The sequence below is a fragment of the Heptranchias perlo genome, chromosome 15 (genome assembly GCF_035084215.1).
Source record: "Heptranchias perlo isolate sHepPer1 chromosome 15, sHepPer1.hap1, whole genome shotgun sequence".
Lineage (NCBI taxonomy): Eukaryota > Metazoa > Chordata > Chondrichthyes > Hexanchiformes > Hexanchidae > Heptranchias > Heptranchias perlo.
This window is the reverse complement of record NC_090339.1, coordinates 35,292,809-35,311,313: the sequence shown is the minus strand read 5'-3', so window position 1 is coordinate 35,311,313 and position 18,505 is coordinate 35,292,809. Positions and strand designations below refer to the sequence as shown.

General features: G+C 43.7%; 1 protein-coding gene across 2 annotated transcripts in view; it reads left to right on the top strand.

Annotated features, from left to right (window-relative positions):
• The first annotated feature begins 536 nt into the window (after positions 1–536).
• The window catches only part of rab41 (RAB41, member RAS oncogene family), a 43,538-nt gene continuing 25,569 nt past the window's right edge, over positions 537–18,505 (top strand). For both annotated transcript variants that reach the window (XM_067997059.1, XM_067997058.1), the window contains exons 1-3: positions 537–705; positions 14,135–14,193; positions 16,210–16,263. In XM_067997059.1, coding sequence (XP_067853160.1) covers positions 633–705; positions 14,135–14,193; positions 16,210–16,263 — 186 coding nt within the window. In that variant the 5' untranslated portion in view covers positions 537–632. The remainder of the gene's footprint in view (positions 706–14,134; positions 14,194–16,209; positions 16,264–18,505) is intronic.

The window sequence follows — 18,505 nt, the reverse complement described above, 5'->3', positions numbered from 1 at the left end:
ACACTGAGAAAATCAGTAAACATTTGTAATTACTGTATACATGTTAGCACTCAGTACTGTTATTTTACTTTTTACGTTTAATAAATTTATCTATTAGTTTATAGCCTAAGCTACTGATAATGTTATTCTTCCACCTAATGAAGACAACGTGGCAGTATATGCTACATTCCAGTAAATCGAAGTACAGATATAAGGGTTCCCTGTTCAATTCCTGGCCGTTATTGCGCTGACCTAGATCCTCTCTGCTTCGCAGGCCCCCCTATGGGAGTGGTCACTCCTCCCTCATCCCAACAAAACATAACTTGCATTTATATAGCGCCTTTGCTGTAGAAGTATGTCTATACAGATGTGAATTCAGACAAAAATTCCTTTCCCTCCCTCACGTTGCTTTCCTCTTCTTGAACACCAGCCCAACCCCTTTCCTCCCCTGAAAAAATGGGGGGGGTCAAGTCGACAGCGTAACCTAGTATGATCGCCATAGCAACGTGGGGGTAGTCACACCTTTATCGTGAACGTACAGGGGTGGGGTTACCAGGCGCTGGCGGAAGTGACGCACTTGTTGCTGCGGTGACGGGCTTGCCTTGGTGTTCGGACGGTTTCGCTCGCCTTGTTTCGCATTTAGCACGATCATTATGTCCGGCGGCGGTGGAGAGTTCGGCAATCCTTTGCGCAAGTTTAAGCTCGTCTTCCTGGGCGAACAGAGCGGTGAGTGAGCGGCGCTAGGCCCTGGAGATGAGCCTCGGACTGTAGTGAGCTAAACAGGTTTGCCGCAAGCGAGGGCAGAGCGGCGGGTGGTAGCATCCGGGCCTTTCATTTGGCTTCAGTCTGGTACTGAGGCAGTGGTCTTTCCTGTGACTGCAAGGCCCTGTTCTTAATGAGCTAGTTCGCATAGAGGCCCGGGAACCCGCCCAGTTGAGCCTCGGGTCTGGGATCGATGACCTCGCTGAAGGAGACTTTCCCCCCCCCCCCCCCCCCCACCTTTCACAATTGTAAACAATTTTACAACACCAAGTTATAGTCCAGCAATTTTATTTTAAATTCACAAGCTTTCGGAGATTTCCTCCTTCCTCAGGCAAATGTTTTCACAATGATCAACCTGATGGAGAGATGTCTGGAGCTCTTTCCCTTTCCTTCCTCTTCGCTGCTCATTTTTAGTGGCTAGTATTCTCCCTCATTCTTTCACTCCACTTCCAGTTGTTGGGACCTTTTGTCTTTTACCCTTCAGGTCTGTGATAAAGGGAAAAAAGGGTACTTTAGTCTTTTTGAAATTTCTTTAATGACAGCAAAGTCCTAATGCAGGATAAGTGTATGCCTTATAAGGCATGTCTCCAAAGTATAGAACATCCAGGCTTACAACAGACCCAGGACCCAACTGAGGGAATTGTGGCAGAGGAAAAAAGTTGCAGGAATGGCTAGCATACACTGACCTGGCATTTAGTACTAGCAGTGTTAGCTGTGGCTCAGTGGGTAGTCAGAGTTATGGGTTCAAGTCCCACTCCAGAGTCTTGGGCACAAAATTTAGGCTGACACTTCAGTGCAGTGAGTGCTGCACTGTTGGAGGGTGCTGCTTTTCGGATGAGACATTAAACCTGTCTGCCTTAGGTGGATGCAAAAGATCCCACGGCACTATGGAGTTCTCCCTCAACCAACATCACTAAAACAGATTATCTGGTCATTCTCATTGCTGTTTGTGGGACCTTGCTGTGTGCAAATAGGCTGCATTTCCCTACATTACAGTAGTGACTGCACTTCAAAAATACTTCATTGGCTGTAAAGCGCTTAGGTTTTGATGGGTGCTATATAAATGCAAGTCTTTCTTTATTATTGAGGAGGAGTTAGCCTCACAGCACACATCTCTGCCAAAGTTCTTCCAAGGAGAACCTGGATTAAGCTGTTTCTGTCTAGTAAGTATGAAGGATTGGATTTGGATGTCTAGGACATCAAAGTGTATCGCAATCTGTCTCGAGTAGATTTCTCCACATTGGGACAACCGGTTGTGTGCCAATTTCCCCTCTCCTGGATGAAGAGCTGACACAAAAACAGAAAATGCTGGAAATACACAGCAGGTCAGGCAGCATTCGTCGAGAAAATATGGGAGAGTTGACCTTTTCGGTATAATTTTTTTTCTCTGAACTGATATTTGACATTTCTGGTTTCAATGTTCAGTGGTAGAAACTAGAGGATTTGCAACTCAACAACAACGACTCGCATTTATATAGCACCTTTAACGGAATAAAATGTCCCAAGGTGCTTCACAGGAGCATTATCAAATAAAATTTGACACTGAGCCATGTAAGGAGATATTAGAGGTGACCAAAAGCTTGGTCAAAGGGAGAGGTTTTAAGAAGTGTCTTAAAGGAGGAGTGAGAGACGGAGAGGTTTAGGGAGGGAATTCCAGGGCTTATGGTCTAGGCAGCTGAAGGCACGGCAGCCAGGGGAGGAATGATTAAAATCAGGGATGTGCGAGAGGCAAGAATTGGAGGAGCGTAGAGATCTTGGAGGGTTGTAGGGCTGGAGGAGGTTGCAGAGATAGGGAGGAGTGAGACCATGGAGGGATTTGAAAACAAGGATGAGAATTTTAAAATCAAGGCGTTCTCGGACTGGGATCCAATGTAGGTCAGCAAGCACAGGGGTGATGGGAGAACGGGACTTTGTGCGAGTTATGATACGGGCAGCAGAGTTTTGGATGAGCTCAAGTTTATGGTGGGTGGAAGATGGGAGGCCAGCCAGGAGAGCATTGGAATAGTCAAGTCTAGAGGTAACTAAGGCATGGATGAGGGTTTCAGCAGCAGATGAGCTCAGGCAGGGGCGATGTTACGGAGGTGGAAGTAGGCGTTCTTGATGATGGAGCAGATACGTGGTCATAAGCTCACCTCAGGGTCAGATAGGACGCCGAGGTTCAGCCTCAGACAGTGACCAGGGAGAGGGATGGTGTTGGGAACGGAGTTTGCCGCAGGGACCAAAGACAATGGCTTCGATCAGCCCAATATTTAGTTGTAGGAAAGTTTTGCTCATCTAGTACTGTGGTGGATAAGCAGTGTGACAATGAGAGACAGTGGAGGGGTGGAGAGAGGTGGTGGTGAGGTAGAGCTGGGTGTCGTCAGCATACATGAGTAATGCATTTTGGTTTTCTGCCAGTTGAGCTCAAAGCCTAATGGTGCAGCCTCATCTTTGAGGATACTCTGTGCCAGATTTACTATCTCTAGCATTACCACAAGAATGGCAATGTTGTCCGCATAGTTAAAGGCAGTGAATGTTTCCAAACCTAGTTCAGCGCCTTTCATGCTTTGACCAATAGTGTGCTCCAAGATGCAGTCTCCGGGTAGCAGAAACAGCTCAAGGCCGATTTAATATATCCATGTCAAACTCCAGATCCTGTTTCAAAGAAGGTGCTGGTATCACTGTTTACGCACACGCAACTTGTTGTACCATTGTCTGTACCATAGGAGTTGAATGAGTTGGACCAATTTATCGGAGTACCTCGTCGCTTTAGAAGTAACCAAATTGAGTTCCTGTCTGTCAGATCAAACGCTGCCTTCAAATTGATGTCGGCCACCCATGCTAAGCATGAATCCACTTTGCCGTAGTAGTTTCTTACTTAAGAGTAGATTTTAAAGTCCTTCCAAGAATTGTGTGTGCAAAGGCTTTTCCAGGAATGACAGGTGGGTCATTCCTCTAGTAGTTTCTGCATATGGTTTTGCTGCCTTTGCATTTACAGGTTGGATTTTTACTCCACCCTTCCAATCTTCAGAAATGACCTCTTGCTTCCAGGCATCAAGTATCAACTCGTGTAGGGCTTTAGTGCATGCCTTTCCACCTCCTTTCAGCATTTCAGCAGATATTCTATGTACCGATTTCCTTTGTTGCATCTTTTAACGGAAGATAGACAAATATTAGAAGCTGAGGAAAATACAGGGCTATGGGGGGAGATTAGGGCAGTGCGATTAATTTTGGATTGCTTTAGCAAAGACATGGCACAGACACAATGGGTCGTATGGTTCATAAGCACTGTTTTGAGGCTGTAAACCCAATCCATGGGGTTTTCTCTGTCCTGAACTGCAGAGACATGATTTTAGCAGATTCTTTTCCCTTATTGAGCACAACTCTGAGGTTATGTTCAGTCCTTCAGACTTCATAGGGTTGATTTTAACCCTGCCCGCCCGTCTGGAACGCCGTGGGTGGGGGTCCCGCGCATCCTCAATGCGTTCACATGCCCCCACCATCTTAACTGACCTCAGAACAGTCATTGGAGGGCTGCCCACCCTAGACCTACTTCACATGTAAAACTCATGGCCTGATGATGAAATCGAAACCACAGTGCCATTTTAACTCAAAATCTCAGGAGCCCAAACCTGACAGCAACCCTGGCAGGAGACAACGAAGCGGCCAAGATAAGCAAGAGGAGCAGAAGTAATTCTCCGAGCCCCACAAAGAGCCCTTGGGCCTCCAGCACCAGCCTGGTCTCTCCCTCTTAGCACCAGCACCTAGGGAAACCCCCCTCTGCAGCACTAACTTCATGCTGCGGATAGGCCCTTGGGCTCCCGACCCAATTTCCGCTCCCGTCTGTCGGTCCTGTCGTCGCTCTCATGGATATGGGCAAGAGACAGTGGTGGAATATTTAAGTGAGGCCTGGGAGTATTTAAGTGAGGCCTCTGAGTTAGTGGCCTGCACTCCAGGGGGATTTCCCTCCCGCCCTGCATCCAAAGTTAAAATCAACTCTTGTAACTCCAGGTTATTCTTTTATAAATTGTGTGCACTGGTTTTTGGATAATGCTGATACTAATGGTCCTGAATCACATATGCAAAATACATATTATGCTTCATGTCACATGCACTGAGTACTGTTAGACGAATATTGCAATTGACATCCACCGCTGCTGCATTGCCAGCAGTGTTTCTACTCTAGAGAGTAGAACAGTGACTGACTGCAGTGGGAGCTCTGGGACTGATTTTAGTAGCGTGTTCCTGGAAAGATTGGGTTTACTTTTGTGGAAGTAATATTTGAAATAGGTATTTTTTGATATCTGGATGAATTAATTGATTGTGGCAATCTTGGTTGAGGTAATAAGACTTCCTCATGTCTGCACTGTGACGTCAGTCGCTGGTTGGGGATAGTGTGCTTGTGTCCAGTCTTCACAAACTCTTCTGTCCACGTGCCTGATGAAAGGTCAGTCTTTTTTGATCTGAGAATGGGAAAACTGCTTCACGTTAAAAACATGTTTTTTTAAGGAATTCATTATTTAGGTCAGTACTTCATGAAATAAAAATAGTAGGGTCGTGAACAGCAGGGCAGTATATTATGTTTGTGCTTCTGGTAACAGGACAGACTGACATGCAGGTTAATACCGCAAAGGTAGAACTAGATTAGAGCTATCAATGCTATTTATTAAAGCCTAGGGTCCTATACACTTTTTAAACAGCTTCAAATTGTCCTTGCACTTTTAAGGATTTTTGTATCTGAATCCCTTAGTTTCTCTGCTCTAATACTCTTTTAAAAGTTTTACCATTTCGTATATATTTTCTCTCCTTATTCTTCCTCCCAAAATGTATAATCTCACCTTTTTCCGCATTACATTTTATTTCACATCCAACCGCCCAATATGCTAACTTTCTGCCTGAAATCATTTTCAATTCTTTCTACAGTTAATCACATTACCTATTTTTATTGTGCCCCTGTACCCAAGTCCATACCATTTATTTTTAGTTTGTAGATTCACACAGTGGTTCCCGGAGAAACGTGGCCTTGCTGCATAGCGTTCTCAATCAGAAACATAATTTTAATAGTTAGATCATGGGGTCACTAAAATGGGCTGTGAGATTAAATTCTGATCTGCCAGTGCACAACAGCACTGCAGTCAGAGGTCAGTGCTGCCTATTGCTAATTTCCTATTTGTTGCTTATTGACCTAAACGTAATATTTCCTGTTGATCAATAATTCTGCATCTGAACATTTTCCAAACAATTGAGTTAGACCATCAATGCTGTCGCTAGACTTATTCAGTGCATTATCGATACGCTATTGGAAAAATCCCTCTTAAACTTTTAATGTGCGAAATGCATACATGATATTCGTCCTGCCATGACCAGTACTTCACCTTAGTGTTAGTCTTAACCTTCTCTCCAGAGACAACCCCAAATTGGTAATTGATTCTTTTCATAGTTCAAGTGGCCATAGTATGAAATTCCCCCCCCCCCATTAATTTTACTGAAATTTACGGACCAGATATGCGGAGATTCTCCTTAGATCCTTTCTTCAGGATAATTTCACTTCCATTTCAGATTTTCAGGTCAAATGTTAACACCATGAAGGCAATGGATTCTTTCATAGGTGATTATTTGCTAACCTGCTCAACACTGCTGTACTGTACAGGTTAGGGAGTTGCATTAATGAGCCTCAGACTTCTCTGTAATTATCTAAAGGAGCTGTAATTATCTAAAGGAGCAATTTGCATCAATTTTAGCTTGAGGCTTTTTAATTTAAAATGGTGTTAAATGTATAGCTGGAATGCTGGCCCACAGAATTTTACAGCAGTAAAGATCCATTTTTCAGCCACCTGCTAAAACATTGGCATCTACCCGACAATGTGGAAAATTGCCCAGGTATGTCCTGCCCACAAAAAGGACAAATCCAATCCGGCCAATTACCGCCGCATCAGACTACTCTCAATCATCAGCAAAGCGATGGAAGGTGTCGACTAAGTGCTATCAAGCAGCACTTACTCACCAATAACCTGCTCACCGATGCTCAGTTTGAGTTCCGCCACGACCACTCGCTCCAGACCTCTTTACAGCCTTGGTCCAAACATGGACAAAAGAGCTGAATTCCAGAGGTGAGGTGAGAGTGACTGCCCTTGACATCAAGGCAGCATTTGACCGAGTGTGGCACCAAGGAGCCCTAGTAAAATTGAAGTCAGTGGGAATCGGGGAAAACTCTCCAGTGGCTGGAGTCATACCTAGCACAAAGGAAGATGGTAGTGATTGTTGGAGGCCAATCATCTCAACCCCAGGACATTGCTGCAGGAGTTCCTCAGGGTAGTGTCCTAGGCCCAACCATCTTCAACTGCTTCATCAATGACCTTCCCTCCATCATAAGGTCAGAAATGGGGATGTTCACCGATGATTGCACAGTGTTCAGTTCCATTCGCAACCCCTCAAATAATGAAGCAGTCCATGCCTGCATGCAGCAAGACCTGGACAACATCCAGGCTTGGGCTGATAAGTGGCAAGTAACATTCGCGCCAGACAAGTGCCAGGCAATAACCATCTCCAACAAGAGAGAGTCTAACCACTTCCCCATGACATTCAACGGCAATACCATCGCTGAATTCCCCCACCTCCTGGGGGTCACCATTGACCAGAAACTTAACTAGACCAGCCACATAAATAATGTGGCTACAAGAGCAGGTCAGAGGCTGGGTATTCTGGGGCGAGTGACTCACCTCCAGACTCCCCAAAGCCTTTTCATCATCTACAAGGCACAAATCAGGAGTGTGATTGAATACTCTCCATTTGCCTGGATGAGTGTAGCTCCAACAACACTCAAGAAGCTCGACACCATCCAAGACAAAGCAGCCCGCTTGATTGACACCCCATCTACCACCCTAAACATTCACTCCCTTCACCACCGGCGCACCGTGGCTGCAGTGTGTACCATTCACAGGATGCACTGCAGCAACTCGCCAAGGCTTCTTCGACAGCACCTCCCAAATCCGAGACCTCTACCACCTAAAAGGACAAGGGCAGCAGGCACGTGGGAACAACACCACCTGCACGTTCCCCTCCAAGTCACACACCATCCTGACTTGGAAATATATCGCCGTTCCTTCATCGTCGCTGGGTCAAAATCCTGGAACTCCCTACCTAATAGCACTGTGAGAGAACCTTCATCACAAGGGCTGCACGGGCTCACCACCACCTTCTGAAGGGCAATTAGGGATGGGCAATAAATGCTGGCCTTGCCAGCAACGCCCACATCCCATGAACGAATTTTTAAAAAAAAGTTGTATTTGTTTTCCCAAACTAGTAATTTCAATGATACTGCATTAAGTGCATACTGGTGTAGCCTCATGGTTTGGATTCAGAATGGCAACGATGATGTACAGCATGATCCCTTCAAAAAAGTCTCCCCCTTTCTCCCACCTGAAAGAAGTAACTTGCGTTGGGTTGTGGTTCCATGGAAATGGCAGCCTTCCACAGGTCAAGTCTCTGTGTATGTTCATAGAATGGTTACAGCACAGAAGGAGGCTATTCGACCCATCGAGTCCATGCCGACTCTTTGTAAGAGCAATCCAATTAGCCCCATTTCCCCCTCTCTTTCCCCTTAGCCCTGTAAATTTTTCCCCCCTTCAAGTATTTATCCAATTCCTTTTTAAAAGCCACGATTGAATCTGCTTTCACCGCCCTTTCAGGCATCGCATTGCAGATCATAACTACTCGCTGCATAAAAAAGTTTTTCCTCATGTCGCCTTTGGTTCTTTTGCCAATCACCTTAAATCTGTGTCGTCTGGTTCTCCGCCCTTCCGCCAATGGGAACAGTTTCTCTTTATCTAAATCTTTCATGATTTTGAACACCTCTGTCAAATCTATTCTTAACCACCTCTGCTCTGAGGAGAACAACCCCAGCCTCTCCGTCTATCCACGTAACTGAAGTCCCTCATCCCTGATACCATTCTAGTAAATCTTTTCTGCACCCTCCTTAAGGCCTTCACAACCTTCCTCAAGTGCGATGCCCAAAATTGGACACAATACTCCAGTTGTGGCTGAACCAGTTTCATATGTAACTTCCTTGCTTTTGTACTCTATGCTTCTATCTATAAAGCCCAGGATCCCATATGCTTTTTTAACCACTTGTTCAACCTGTCCTGCCACCTTCAAAGAATTGTGCAGATATACCCCTAGGTCTCTCTGCTCCTGCATCCTCTTTAGAATTGTACCCTTTAGTTTATTTTGCCCCTCCTTGTTCATCCTGTCAAAATGTATCACTTTGCACTTCTCTGCGTTAAAATTAATCTGCCATGTGTCGGCCCATTCCACCAGCCTGTCTATGTCCTCTTGAAGTCTATTACTATCCTCCTCACTGTTTGCTACACTTCCAAGTTTTGTTTCATCTGCAAACTTTGAAATTGTGCCCTGTACACCCAAGTCTAAGTCATTAATATATATCAAAAAAAGCAGTGGTTCCAGTACTGACCCCTGGGGAACACCACTGTATATACCTTTCTCCAGTCCGAAAAACAACCTTTCACCTCTACTGTTTCTTGTCACTTAGCCAATTTCGTATCCATACTGCCACTGCCCCTTTTATTCCATGGGCTTCAGTTTTGCTGACAAGCCTATTATGTGGCACTTCATCAAACGCCTTTTGATAGTCCATATACACCACATCAACCGCATTGCTGTCATCAACCCTCTCTTACCTCATCAAAAAACTCAATCAAGTTAGTTAAACACGATTTGCCTTTGAACAAATCCGTGCTGGCTTTCCTTTTATTAGTCCACACTTGTCCAAGTGACTATTAACTTTGCCCTGGATTATCATTTCTAAAAGCTTCCCCACCACTGAGGTTAAACTGACTGGCTTGTAGTTGTCGGGTTTATTATTACACCCTTTTTTGAACAAGGGTGTAACATTTGTAATTGTCCAGTCCTCTGGCACAACCCCCATATCTAAGGAGGATTGGAGGATTATGGCCAGCACCTCTCCAATTTCCACCCTTACCTCCCTCTGCTACCTAGGATGCATCCCATCCGAACTGGGTGATTTATCTACTTTACAGCTAGCCTTTCTAGTACCTCTTTCAATTTTTAGTCCATCCAGTATCTCAACCTATCTCTTCTGTTACTGTGACTTTGGCAGCATCTTCTTCCTTGGTAAAGACAGATGCAAAGTACTCATTTAGTACCTCAGCCATGCCCTCTGCCTCCAAGCGTAGATCTCCTTTTTGGTCCCTAATCAGCTTCACCCTTCCTCTTACTACCCGTTTACTATTTATATGCATGTAGAAGACTTTTGGATTCCCTCTTATGTTAGCCACCAGTTTATTCTCATACCCTCTTTGCCCCTCTTGTTTCCTTTTTCACTTCTCTGTACTTTCTATATTCAACCTGGCTCTCACTTGTATTATCAACTTGACATCTCTCATACGCTCCCTTTTTCTGCTTCATCTTTCACTCTTTTTCGTCATCCCAGGGAGCTGTGGCTTTGGATGCTCTACCTTTCCCCCTCATGAGAATGCACCTAGACTGTACCTGAGCTATCTTCTTTTTAAAAGCCACCTATTGTTTAATTATGGTTTTGCCTGCCAATCTTTGATTCCAATTTACCCGGGCCAGATCCTTTCTCAACTCACTGAAAGTGGTCCTCCTCCAATTGAGTATTTTTACTCTAGATTGCTCCTTGTCCTTTTCCATAACTAATCTAAACCGTATGATATTATGATCACTGTTCCCTAGATGTTACCCCACTGACACTTGACCCACTTCATTCCCCAGAACGAGATCCAGCAATGCCTCCTTCCTCGTTGGGCCGGAAACATACCGATCAAGAAAGTTCTCCTGAACACACTTCAGAAATTCCTCCGCCTCTTTGTCCTTTACACTATTACTATCCCAGTCTATATTAGGATATTTGAAGTTCCCCATTATCACTACTCTATAGTTCTTACAACTCTCTGTAATTTCCCTGCAAATTTGCACTTCTATATTCTTCCCACTAGTTTGTAGCCTATAGAATACTCAGTAGTGTAATGGCACCTCTATTGTTTCTTAACTCTAACCAAATAGATTCTATCCTTGACCCTTCAAGGACATTGTCACTCTCCAGTACTGCAATATTCTCATTAATCAATACTGCCACACCCACCCCCTCTTTTTTCCTTCCCTATCTTTCCTGAACACCTTGTGTCCAGGAATATTTATTACCCAGTCCTGCCCTTTTTTGAGCCAGGTCTCCGTTATCACCACTACATCATATTCCCATGTGGCTATTAGCGCCTGCAACTCACCAAACTTACTTACCACGCTTTGTGCGTTTACACACATGCACTCTAAACCTCTTACACCATCTCCTATTTTCTTAGTCTGATCCCACCTAATACTTTACTATTTCTTACACTAGTGGTGTCTGTCTCTACCAACCCTTTGTGCACCTTGTTTCTCCTTTCTAATGCTACATCCTGGTGCTCATCCCCTCCCAAATTAGTTCAAACCCTCCTCCACAGACTTGCAATTATATAGCACCTTTCACGACCTCAGGACATCCAAATGCACTTTACAGCCAATGAAGTACTTTTGAGATGTAGTCGTTGTTGTAATGTAGGAAACGCAGCAGCCAAGTTGCTCACAGCTAGGTCCCAAAAACAGCAATGTGATAATGACCAGATCATGTGTTTTTTAGTGATGTTGGCCAAGACACCAGGAAGAACTCCCCTGCTCTTCGAAATGGTGGCATTTCGTCCACCTGAGAGGGCAGTGGGGTCTCGGTTTAACGTCTCCTCCAATAGATGGCACCTCCAACAGTGCAGCACTCCCTCAGCACTGCACTGTGTGTGAGGCTAGATTTTTTGCTCAAATTTCACCGAGCCACAGCTGACACCTAGCAGTTTCAGGGAGGGCCCTGTGCAAGTTGCAACAGATCTATTGCAGACAGATTGGGGGGGGTGGCTTCACATCATGTGTCGGAGAGATGCTTCAGAAGCGCCTGACCTCAGGAAGCCACACTGCGGGCTTGGAAACACACTGGTCTGAAACCTCGTCCTCCAGTTATTTGCATTTGGAGAGACCATGTTCACATGGTCTCCGTGGCAGTGATATAATTGGCACTTCTATTTAAAGAAATGTTTGGTAAGATTTTCTTCTATTAAAAAGGGGAATACAAGAAATACTCCCTGCAGACTTTCCTTTTCCTCTAAGGTACAGTTAACTGCTCCTTATACTGATGAGGCCACTATGGTCTTTTTAAAATAGAAACAAGGACCTTTTTTTTAAAAAAGCAGTATCAATTTTGACCGATTAATACAACATCGATTGCTTCACTTTTCTGAGCTAGAATCAACTGTTTCTTGCTGGTACAAATAAAAAGTAAAATACTGCGGATATGTGAAATCTGAAATAAAAACAAAAATTGCTGGAAACACATAGGTCAGAGAACAGCCGATATTTCGGGATCATAACCTTCTCCAGAACAAGGGTCGACTGGCTGTGCTCTCCACAGGTGTCTTCTGACCGATCTGCGCGTTTCAACAGCAACACTTGCATTTATGTAGCACCTTTTACATAGTAAAACACCCCAAGACGCTTCACCACCCCAAGACGCTTCACAGGAACATTATCAAACAAAATTTGACACTGAGCCACGTAAGGAGATATTATGACAGGTGAAAGAGGTAGGTTTTAAGGAGCGTCTTAAAGGAGGAGAGATAGGTAGAGAGGTTTAGGGAGGGAATTCCAGCGCTTCGGGCCTAGGCAGCTGAAGGAATGGTCGTCGGTGGCGGAGCAGTGAAAATCAGGGATGCACAAGGCCAAAATTGGGGGAGTGTAGAGATCTTGGAGGGTTGTAGGGCTGGAGGAGGTTACAAAGATAGGGAGGGGGCTAGGCCATGGAGGGATTTGAACGCAATGATAGTTTTTAAAATCGAGTCGCCGCCGGACCGGGAGGCAATGTAGGTCAGTGAGCACAGTGGTGATGGGTGAATGGGACTTGGTGCGAGTTAGGATACGGGCAGCAGAGCTGAAGTTTTTATGGAGGGTGCAAGATGTGAGAAATTTCCTGCCTTTTCTGTTACTCGCTGGTTCAGTATGGCTGGTCATCAACGGGGATGTGAAAGAACTGATAACGTGTTCTGTTATCTGTAGCATTGCCCAGTGGAAATGATTCTACCATATGGTGAGTTTTGCTGCTGATCTGAATTCATTCAGCCACACTGAAGACCATTGACTTGGACTTTCCGACCACAGACCCTCCTAACTTTGTAAAGACTGCACTTGCTGGCTTGTACTGATGGGCTGGTCACATGTCATTGCCTCGTTTATACTACTGAGAATCATAGAATATTAACAGCACAGAAAGAGGCTATTCGGCCCATCAGGCCTCTGCCGGCTCTTTGCAAGAACTATCCAATAAGTTCCACTTCCCCTGCTCTTTCCCCACAGATCTGCAAATCTTTCCTTTTCAAGTTGGTTTGAGCAATGAGCAGGAAAAAAAATTATAAATATCCTAAAGTCCACTATCAAGCTTAACCTATAAACCCCACTGTTGAGATAAACTGGAGTGGGTTCAGTGATCAAATCAAGACCTAAGTATTTTCTAAAAATAAAGCCCATGCAGATTAGGGATATTTTTCTTTTGCTAATGTCACTTCATGCAAATACCCGTGCTGGAGTGTCCCTTCAGTCCATGTGGAAATTGTAAAACAGTGCATTTAATTTTGACCATGCCAGTTGGTTGTTGAACTGATTGTGCAAAACCAGCTTGGCAGTTTTCAGAATCATCGCTATGATCTTTCATCCGGGGCCTGGGTTTGAATCCAGCCTAGGCCAATGGCTCTCCTCGGCAGGGGACAGGGTAACACACAGGAAGGGCATACCTAAAGTGTTGTGTATGGAACAGAATGGGGAGAGTTGCCCTGAGAGCTGAGAATTGCTGTACACTTGTAACTATTTTAAGATATTACAATTTTAGAATCATACTTTCCTACCTAACAAAGGCTAAATGCTAACATTACCACAATATGAAGACAAATCAGTAGTGGTTTTAGATTAGGACACTTTGTCAGCCTTATTAACCATTTCCTTACAGCTGGTTGTTGAGCATTGTCCACAGTAGTGAAGACTGATGCAAAATAATCATTTAACACTACTGCCATACCTTGGGAGTCCATATAAATGTATCCTAAGGTGTCTTTCAATGGCACTATGCATTCTTTAATGATCCTCCAACTCCTAACGTAGCTTAAAAAAAATGCTTCAGCCATTGCTACTGCAATTGTCTACTATCTTCTTCTCCATTAATCTCTTAGCTGTTCTGATAGCTATTTTTAATTGTGCATTATATTTGTCTCTATTCTCTTGTGAATTATATTCCTTTTAATCTGTAAAAGTATGTTTGCTAATTTGAGGAATGTTGTTTCTGTTGCAGTTGGAAAGACATCGCTGATAACAAGGTTTATGTATGACAGTTTCGACAACACTTACCAGGTGAGTGACACTGTAGATTAGTATCTCTTAATCAGAAAACTTTTAAGTGTCTGAGCTCCATGTTTTGCAATGCTTCTCTGCCCACATGCTGAGTTCCTGCTCTTAGCCGCAGTGTCTAGGGAAAGGGTATGACAAAGCCCAAATCCTTCATGCACAGGCCATTAGGATAATGGAGGCTGTATTGTCCCTTGAGATGGTTGTTGCACTGCAACAACCAACAGAGGTCTGAGTAGATTGTATACCGTCTCCGCTAGAGAACAGTGCTTGCGCCTTCTGCAGGATATTCTTGTTTCCACTTCCAAAAGTTTAATGTGATTAATTTATATCCAGAGGCTAGTGCCACAGAGAGCTTTAACCTGTTGACTTGGGAGCTAGAGAGAGAGAGAGAGAGAGAGAATTATCTCCAATGGATTGGAAAATAGTCACTGGTGTTAGCTGGCATGAACAGTCCAAGCATTTGTTGTGCCAGTTGTCTACTGTCCCTGTTTGATACAAAAGGGTGAATCTTAAGCTTAAACTGTGACAAGCAGAGTGCTATAGTTAATCTAGACAAATTGGCCACATTGACAAAGGGTTAAAAAACTGGGGAACATCAAGAACTTGTATTTATATAGCACCTTTAACATAGTAAAACGTCCCAAGGCGCTTAACATTAGCATTATCAGACAAAATCTGACACGAGCCACCTAATGAGATATTAGGGTGGTGACCAAAAGCTTGGTCAGAGGTAGGTTTTAGGGAGCGCCTTAAAGGAGGAGAGAGGCGGAGAGGCTTAGGGAGGAAATTTCAGGGCTTGGGGCCTAGACAGCTGAAGGCACAGCCGCCAATGAGGGGGGTGAAGGAAATCAGGGTTGCACAAGAGACCAGAATTGGATGAACGCAGAGTTCTCGGAAGGGTGGAGGAGGTTAGAGATGGGGAGGGACAAACACATACCGTGACAAACCTATGTCCTTGATTAACCGTGAGAATTTTCCACCGGGCTGTTGAGATCGGTGGGGAAGGAGGTGGGGGGGGGTGGGTAAACATTACAGGCTGTGTGATGGTCAACTGATTACACTGCTCCCTCAGACATAGAGTGAAGGGCCATTTTTTAAACACATCTTCAAAGGAAATTTAAAATGGGAAATTCAACTGCTGTAAGTACCTCTTCTTGCTCAGTAGAGAACTGTAATTACTTTTGAAGTCTTTTAAAATCACAAGGCTTTTTCTCTAACCTTGGTGCTCTGGAGTTAATTGTTCATGAATTTTATGAAAACTCTTTATTGCTACTGAGCTTTTTACTAGATGAATTTCTGGAGAAGGGGGCATTGATGGGATTAAGGTCAACCAAAAAAGGGATGAGCTTGTTGGCCTTATCCTGGTCCTAAAGTCTCCTGTGTTTTGAAATGGATGGGGGTCTGGGTCAGTGTCTTCTGTCCAAGTAGGCATTGGTTGGTAACAGAGTTTGTCAGTCAGTCCATATTAGAGGGAGTTGCTAATAGTTAGAAAAGTCAGCAACTTAGGGACAGATGGTTGGAAGTTTGGGGGGGGTGGGGTTGCTGAATGTTTAGAGGTATCGGACCATGTGGAGGGAAGCAGTTGCTGATGGTTTGTTGGAAGCTGTCAGCCGACGCACAGGTTTCAGCTGCTTGATTTTTAAAGACCTAAGTGGGAAAAGGCCATGTGTCCCTTCAACCCTGTTAGAATTACACATGGTTTGTGGATCTATCATGCACCCTTCTATCCCCTACTATAAAAAACATTAAGTTCCTTTTCTAGGGGGGGATAAAATCAAGCAGTCCTATTATTATCTCTGTATCCTCAAGCTGACTTGTCAACAGATAGCCGTCCAGCTCACTTTTTAAATGTGCCAATCGACTCCAAATCAAGTACTTTTGCTGGGAGTTTGTCCTGTGAGGAAAAGTTTTTCTAAATCTAACCATTCTCTAGCCTTGTGAATTTTGTACTTGTGACCTCTTGTCCTGTGATCAGTGTCGATGTTTTTTGCTTCCTCTAATCTGGTGTTTTGTTCCCAGGCAACAATTGGAATTGATTTCCTGTCTAAAACAATGTATTTGGAAGATCGGACGGTGAGTATGATCACATTTACAGCCAATGAAAGAGTTTTTGTGTCTCAAACCACTTTATCCTTGCTGAAGTTTGGTTGGAAGGTATTGGTTGCTGTGTGGGGGATGCTTATCGATGGAAGATTCCAGGTTTGTTATTCAGCACAACCGGTCAGCAGAGTGACAAATGAAATTAAAATGTGTCCGACCTTTCATCTTGCAGATCGTAGCAACTGCCTCATGCTGAAAATCTCCACCTGAGTTGAGATAGAAATATTTTCTTTTTGGTTGTTCTGTAATATAGTGCTGAATTATTCCAGAACCAGTATAACAAAAATAATCAAAATAATAAATTGAAACCACCTACAGGTTGTGATCTGGTGTTCGGTGCAAGTGAGTTTTCTTGCTGCATTACGAATTGATTGTCAAGAAGTACTGCATGAATTGGGTTAATTCTGCAGCATGAGAACTGAACCACTGCACTGGAGGGAAATGATCTGTTTTCAAGTCCTATCTCTGTTAAGGTTTCTGGTTATCAGAGCAGTAAAAAAGTTGCTGCAATTATTGGGTTAATTCTGCAGGCTGCCTGTGTGTCACAAAATCCAAATGTCCTTGGCCTTTATTTTTCTCCTGAAGATGTTAACCTATACTGGTATGTGGTTTCATGGGCACTTGTGCTCTTCCAGTATCTTGTCCAATTAGCCTGTTCAATATATAAGTGTAAATGGTGAGTAATGGTAGGCTATTCACCCGAAGTGGGAATCGTAAGAGTCTGATCCTGTCTTTGCCTAATTTTGAGACATACTTTCATGCACTGGTCATCTTATAAGAATTGGGAACATAGGCTCTACCTGATTTGGTATATTTCCCCCTCTTTCCTCCCCGCCCCCCCCCCAAACAATCTGGGAATACTAACCACTGAGGCCAGTTGTAGCATTCACCATGATCCTGACTGAGATCAGTTAACATTGAACAGATTGAACCTAGGGTCATTGTCCCTCGGTGTCATACCACGTGGTGCATCTACCAACTAACCAAGCCTCCAAAACATCCTAACTACATTTCTCCTGATTTTTAATAAAGTGACCAGCAGATAGCTGTTTGAGGAATGTAAGGAGTTACACTGAAAATGCTCCAGTCCTGTTACTTTTCTCCATGATACCTGGTATCATCTGCAGTCCAAGAAGCTAGTGTAGACATAGTGTAGATAAAAGGTATTAAAAATGATCAGTGATGTTGTTCCTGATAATTTTTTGTAAATGCAAATACTTACAAGTGAGGCTGGAGCTGGTAACTCCAAGCAGAAGCTGAGTGTTTGTTTAAAGCAGCTCCATTCACTCCTCTCTCCCCAGGCCATGTTTCAAATCTATTTATTAATCTGGATATATGACCTCATTGGACATGGGATCAGTGGCTCAGATTGGAGGAGACTGAGGGAAGCCCTTTGGGTGCACTTGAAATTGTCTGCTTAGGTGACGGTGTGTTCTGAGCTGACTTCATGTTCTTTCAGTGACACAACTGAAACTTGGTGCTGCATACAGCACAGTGGAACATTGATTAGCTACCAATAATGGAGAAGGGAAACCTTACCATCCTATCACTCCAATGGAAATCGGTAGATCATTGAGTTTTTAGCTTCTGAATAATCTTTTTAGATTACTTAATCAAATTCCCAGGGTGTGAAGGTAAGTTTTCCATTTTAAAAATGAAAAATTCCTGGGGAAAAATCGCTGTTGGCCCAACTGCTTTTGGGCATGGAACCCAAACCTCTGACTCCCACTGGTCTTCTGACCTGAGGCTATGTATCAGAGTGAAAAATGTCCCAATTTTTTGAGCCTTCCTTTGACTGTAACCTTTGTGCTTTTATTCACCTCATTTATGTAAATGGAAAACAAGAGTTCCCAGCAGAGATCCCTGAGGCACATCACATTCTGTCAATCTAAAGTACATTTGTTTAACCCTACAGTCTGCGTTTGTCCCCTAGTGTATCTGTCCATATTACTGCATTTCCTTTTAATATCTTAATTTTCATAGAAGTCTTGTGACATCTTAATATGTCTTCTGAAAATCCATATATACAACATCCATCACATTACATTTATCTATACACTCCGCTTTTCTCAAAAAACTTCAATTGAGTTAATAAAACACAGCCTGCATTTTATAAATCCATGATGAATATCCCTGATTAGTCCGTTCCTTTCTAAGTGTTCGTTAATTTTGGCCCATACTATGGGTTCAAGGGCAGTAATTGCAAGTCTCTGAT